Source organism: Engystomops pustulosus, chromosome 2 (assembly GCF_040894005.1).
Source record: "Engystomops pustulosus chromosome 2, aEngPut4.maternal, whole genome shotgun sequence".
Taxonomy (NCBI): Eukaryota; Metazoa; Chordata; class Amphibia; order Anura; family Leptodactylidae; genus Engystomops; species Engystomops pustulosus.
The window spans coordinates 10,439,177-10,445,176 of NC_092412.1; the positions used below are offsets into that span (position 1 = coordinate 10,439,177).

The 6,000-nt window shown below is 51.6% G+C and overlaps 1 protein-coding gene across 1 annotated transcript in view; it reads right to left on the reverse strand.

Annotated features, from left to right (window-relative positions):
- Nucleotides 1–5,334, reverse strand: part of LOC140116884 (uncharacterized) — a 28,196-nt gene extending 22,862 nt beyond the window's left edge. The window contains exon 1 of the mRNA XM_072133318.1: nucleotides 5,125–5,334. Coding sequence (XP_071989419.1) covers nucleotides 5,125–5,274 — 150 coding nt within the window. The 5' untranslated portion in view covers nucleotides 5,275–5,334. The remainder of the gene's footprint in view (nucleotides 1–5,124) is intronic.
- Nucleotides 5,335–6,000: the final 666 nt, after the last annotated feature.

Sequence of the window (6,000 nt, forward strand, 5' to 3'; positions counted from 1 at the left end):
AGTCATCATCTGCAGTGGTCCAGAGGATCCACTAACCCTCAAGCCTGACAGTAAGATCCGGCAATGGATCCCGCTGAGGTTCCGCCTCCCAGTAAGCCTGATCTTGCTACCATCGTGATACACCAATCTCGACAGATTGCCGCACAGTGTGATCAGTTGGAGCAAGTCACCGCCATGCTGCAACAACTACTAACTAACCAGCAACAGCTTCCTGAGCCTGTCCCTGCGGCTCCTATTGCTCCGGCTTGTCTTCCCACTGCTGAACCAAGAATACGGCTGTCCATGCTCAGCAAGTACGATGGCGACCCCAAGATGTGGAGGAGCTTTATTGCTCAGTGCTCCCTGCACATAGAATTTATGCCATCCCAGTTCATTACGGAGCAATCTAAGGTGGCCTTCATAATCAGTCTTCTCTCTGGGAAAGCCCTGGCTTGGGCTACTCCCCTCTGCGACAGAAACGATCCGATTACGGCTTCTCTCGCGGCCTTTCTAACCGTGTCCGTGTTTGAGGAACCGGCTCGGGCCTCCTCGGCTGAGACTACCCTATTAAATTTACGCCAGGGGAATTCCTCCGTAGGAGGTTACCCAGTCCAATTCAGTACCTTAGTTTCAGAACTTTCTTGGAATGATGCGGCTCTGTCTGCAGCTTTCAATAAGGGTCTCTCCCCTCAGGTCAAGGACACTCTGACCGCTCGTGATCTGCCGTCTACTCTGAGTGGTCTCATCTCCTTGGCCACCCGGATAGATGTGCGATTCAGGGAGCGTGCTGAAGAAGCACGTCACAAACAACCTCAAGTCCGTCTACGACGCTTTCCTCGCTTAGCTCCAGCCTTCCAGAGACCGTTCCGGCCTCCAATCGCACCACCTGCAGAGGAGTCCATGGAGGAGGATAAAGCCAAACTGTCACCCCAGGAGCGAATCAGAAGATGCCAGGGAAATCTCTGCCTCTATTGTGCTAGTCTTGAGCATTTCCTTGCATCTTCTCCTCTCTGACCCCAACTTCCGGAAAACGCCAGCACCTAGGGTTCTTGGGAGAAGCGTCCCTAGGTGTAAGCAGTGCTTCTCCATGCCTGTTGATTCCGGTGCTTCTCAGCGTTGGTACCGGTAACCAGACCCAGGTCTCAGCCTTCTTGGATTCCGGCTCCGCAGGGAATTTCATGGATGCCGCACTGGTTTCCCGCTACCACATTTCAGTGGTTCTACTCGATACACCACTGGTTATTTCTTCATTTAGTAGACAAGTTCTCCGGATCCGGTACGATACCACACGAAGCCGATAACCATGCAATTGGTGCTCTGCATAAAGAGAGTTTGTCCTTCCTGGTTCTGCCACGGTCTACCTCGCCCCTCCTGCTAGGTCTTCCATGGTTGCGGTTCCTCTCACCACTCCTTAATTGGAGGATGGGGGAGGTTCTCCGTTGGGGTCTGGACTGCCACTCCCGTAAGCTTGGAGGTTCCTCATCCTGTGCCTGTCATGCTAACTACCGTGGTCGAAAAGCCTCTAAAGGGCCTTCTAGTATGCTACCGAGACTTTGGCGACGTTTTCTCTGAGAAGCAAGTGGAAGTCCTACCTCCACACCGCCTCTACGACTGTCCCATTGACTTGCTGCCGGGATCGTCTCCTCCACGAGGAAGGGTATTAACCCGTTATCTGTACCTGAGACTGAGGCTATGTCTGCCTACATAAAGGAGAATTTACAGAAGGGATTCATCCGTAAGTCTTCTTCCCCGCTGGAGCTGGGTTCTTCTGGTTCCCTCAGACCGTGCATAAACTACCGTGGTCTCAATAAAGTTACGGTGAAAAACTGCTAACCTTTGCCTCTCATCACCGAACTCTTTGATTGCTTACGGGGTGCCAAGGTTTTTACCAAGCTAGATCTGCGAGGGGCATACAACCTCATCCGTATTCGGGAAGGTGATGAGTGGAAGATTGCTTTCAATACCTGTGACGGATATTTTGAATACTTAGTAATGCCATTTGGACTCTGCAATGCTCCAGCAGTATTCCAGGAGTTCGTTAATGATATTTTCAGAGACCTGCTCTACTCTTCGACAGGTTCTCAGGCGCTTAAGGGCTAACCATTTATATGCCAAACTCGAGAAATGTCAATTCCACCAGAGTAGTTTTCCGTTTCTCAAATACGTAATTTCTGGCAAGGGACTCCAGATGGATCCTTCCAAGTTGGCAGCTGTACTTCAGTGGCCTCGCCCAGTTGGACTGCGTGCCGTTCAGAGATTTCTGGGCTTCGCTAATTACTATCGACAGTTTATTCCCCACTTCTCTTCTCTTGTGGCTCCCATTGTGGCATTGACTAAGAAGAATGCCAATCCTAGACAGTGGCCACCGGCTGCAGAAGAAGCCTTTACTACGCTAAAATCTGCTTTTTCCTCTGCACCTGTACTCACAAGACCTGATACGGAGAAACCTTTTCAGTTGAAGGTTGATGCCTCATCCATTGGTGCAGGTGCTGTCCTTACCGGTTTCTTCTTCTCAAAGACTTTCACACCTGCCGAAAAGAATTATTCCATTAGTGATCGGGAACTTCTGTCCATAAAGCTGGCCCTGGAGGAATGGCGCTATCTTCTGGAGGGAGCTCGTCACCCGGTGCATATTTATAACGAACACAAAAATCTCCTGTATCTCCAGACCACTCAGCGACTTAATGCTCGTCAAGCCCGTTGGTCCCTTTTCTTCTCCCAATTCGATTTTCTGATCCACTTCTGTTCTGCGGAGAAGAACGTTAAGGCCGATGCTCTCTCCCGTGCTTCAGATGTGGTTAGAATAGACCCTGTGCCTAGTCATATTGTTCCTCCGGAACGTCTGGTCCTTGCAGCTCCAATGAACCTACGGCAGCTTCCACCAGGCCTGCCCTTCGGAAGAGGATCCCGACTTGGGGACATTGCTCTCGTGTGGCTAAACACCCTGGGGTGCAACATTCCATAGCCCTTATTTCCCATTACTATTGGTGGCCAGATCTGGCCAAAGATGTGCGGGATTTTGTGGGTTCCTGCATCTCCTATGCCTGAAATAAGTCATCACGCCTCAAGCCTGCCAGTCTCCTGATGCCGTTGCCGATAACTAGCCGCCCGTGGACTCATGTGGCCATGGACTTTGTCAAAGACTTTCCCATCGTCCTCTGGGAATACTGTCATCTGGGTGGTAACAAACCGGTTCTCGAAAATGTCCCATTTTGTCTCCTTGCCAGGTTTGCCGTCTGCTCCGTGTCTTGCCAGCCTATTCTTTACCCACATCTTTCGGCTGCATGGACTTCCATTGCACATTGTTTCGGACCGTGGGGTTCAGTTTGTCTCCCGCTTCTGGCGATCCTTGTGTAATCATCTCCAGGTGAAATTGGACTTCTCGTCTGTGTATCATCCGCAGTCAAATGGACAGGTAGAGAGGGTCAAACAAACTCTAGGCTGCTACCTTCGGCATTTCATCAAGGCCCGCCAAGATGACTGGTCTGCCTTGTTTCCATGGGCGGAGTTCTCATACAATTCCCTGGACTCTGAAACTTCTGGTTCTACTCCCTTCTTCATCCTTTATGGACAGCATCCACGTACTCCTCTTCCTCTGTCCACGGAGGTTCCTGCTGTTGATGAGTTGGTACGAGATCTTAAGACCATTTGGGAGCAGACTCGCCTAGCTCCAAGCGGATAAGAAACTCCTGTTTTTTCTCCTGGGGACAAGGTCTGCTTGTCTGCTAGATACATCCGGTTGAAGATCCCTGGATACAAGCTTGGTCCACGATTCTTGGGTCCCTTCGAGGTTCTATCTCGCATAAATCCGGTGTCCTACAAGCTGCGCCTTCCTTCCACCATGCGCATCCCGAACTCCTTCCATGTCTCCCCACTTAAGCCTGTTATTCTGAACCGCTTCTCCCAGCAAGTACCTCCTCCTTCTCTGGTGGCTGACTCCTCAGACATTTATGAGGTAAGGGAGATTCTCGACATGAAGACGGTAAAGGGTAAGCGGTTCTTCTTGGTTGACTGGAAGGGGTTCGGGCCAGAGGAGAGATCCTGGGAGCCTGAAGACAACATCCTGGACCATGATCTTCTACAGAGATTTCTACAGCCCAAGAGGAGGGGGAGGCTGAAGGAGGGGGGGGGGGGGTACTGTCACGGGTGGTCCCGTGACCCATATCTCGGGTAGCGGGCTCACCCGTGCTCCCCGGGGCTCGCAGGCACGGCGCCAGCGCAGCTCACCTCTCCCCGTTCCTGACTTTCAGCTGGGTTCCGGCCGCGCGCATCCCCATCTCCTAGGGTGTGCGGTACCTTCAGGAAATTTAAAGGGCCAGAGCACCGCTAATTGGTGCACAGGCTGATCACTTCCCCTTTAAAAATCCAACACTCTCATTACTGGCTTGCCGCATCTTTGTGCATAATAGCCTGAGAGAAAGCTCTTCTGCGATTTACCTGCGTACCAGTGTCTCCTGCGTCTCCTGCGTTCCTGTGTCTTCTGCGTACCTGACTCCCTCCGTGTTCCGGTGTTGCCTGAGCTCCTCCGTGTTCCCGTGTACTAGTGCTCCTCCGTGCTGGTGTACCTCCGTGCTGCTGTCCTGAGTGTTGTGTTCCCGTACCCTTCTGCATGGACCTCCTGTTGCTGACCCCGGATTGGACGTTGCATCTCTGCTGCCTGCCCTGACCTTGTGCCTGGACCTTACCTCGAGATTGACTGCTGTTCCTGTACCTCAACCTTGGTCGCCACTGCAGACAAGTCACGCCCGAGGAACGACCTGGTGGTACCACGCCGCAGCTTTTCTAAAAACCGGGTACCACTTAGACTCCGGTCCCAGGTAGTTGCTTGAGTCATCGTCTGCAGTGGTACAGAGGATCCACTAACCCTCAAGCCTGACAACCATCAGATAAGTGCAGTTTCACAGGATGCAAACAACGGACCAATAGACCATTGTTTGTTTCCAAATTGTCAAATGTAGGTGATCTTTGCTTTGTTGAAAGTTCAGGAAGGAATAGGACATGTTCTGTATTATGTGGCTCAGCCAGTCAGCTGATGGAAACTATGGAAATGTGTATGAGCCCATAGAAGTGAGCATGGACATGTGGTACCTGTTGGAACAAAGGCTGTGTGCATGTAGGCTAAGAGTGATGCCCTGTGATTCTCACCTCTCCAGTTATAAAGTAAATTGTCTGCAGGGTGAGATTCAGGATTCTGGCCACCATCTGTTCTCTGTCCTTCTCCATCCGTGGTGGACCATCCTCCATCATGTCCTTGTACTGGTCCTTGTGTCCTTCTATATACTCCCACTCCTCCATGGAGAAATAGACAGTGACGTCCTGACACCTTATAGGAACCTGACACACACAATGACACAGTCATCACCCAGACCCCTCCCTTGTGTTATTGTACAATGTCCCAGCATTCCCGGCAGCGCTCACCTCTCCGCTCAGCAGCTCAGTGATCCTGGAGGTAAGTTCTAGGATCTTCTGCTCATGTATCAGTGAATGAGGTGGAGGCTCGGTGATGGGGCTCTGGGTCCATCCTCCTGACACACGGGGGGTCACACACTCACCAGACGACTTCTTCACTACTGTGTAATCCTGTGTATGGGGAGACACTGATCACTACATAGATCCTAAGAATCCTTCACCTCTCCAGTCATTTCCCGCTGTTATTCCTAGAGATAAGAGCCGTGTCCTGGGAGACTCTCACCTCTCCGGTTATCAAGGAGATCATCTCCAGGGTGAGCTCCAGGATCCTGGCCGCCATCTGCTCTCTGTCCTTCTCCCGGATCCCTGGTGGATCATTGATGGAAAGGATCATCTTTAGGAGAAACCTCTGGGAGTCCTGGATCTATAGAACCTGCGGAAACATGAGAAGAACTAAGAGCAAACTCTATATGAAGCAATTGTGTCCATGACATGTGTGATGTGACAGATGGGGATTCTCCAGGACGGCTCCGAGCCTCAGAATCCCTTTGTGCTGTAGCTTCACAGGCTGCTGCACTGTCTCACCCTGCCCCTCCGCTCCCTCAGCAGTTC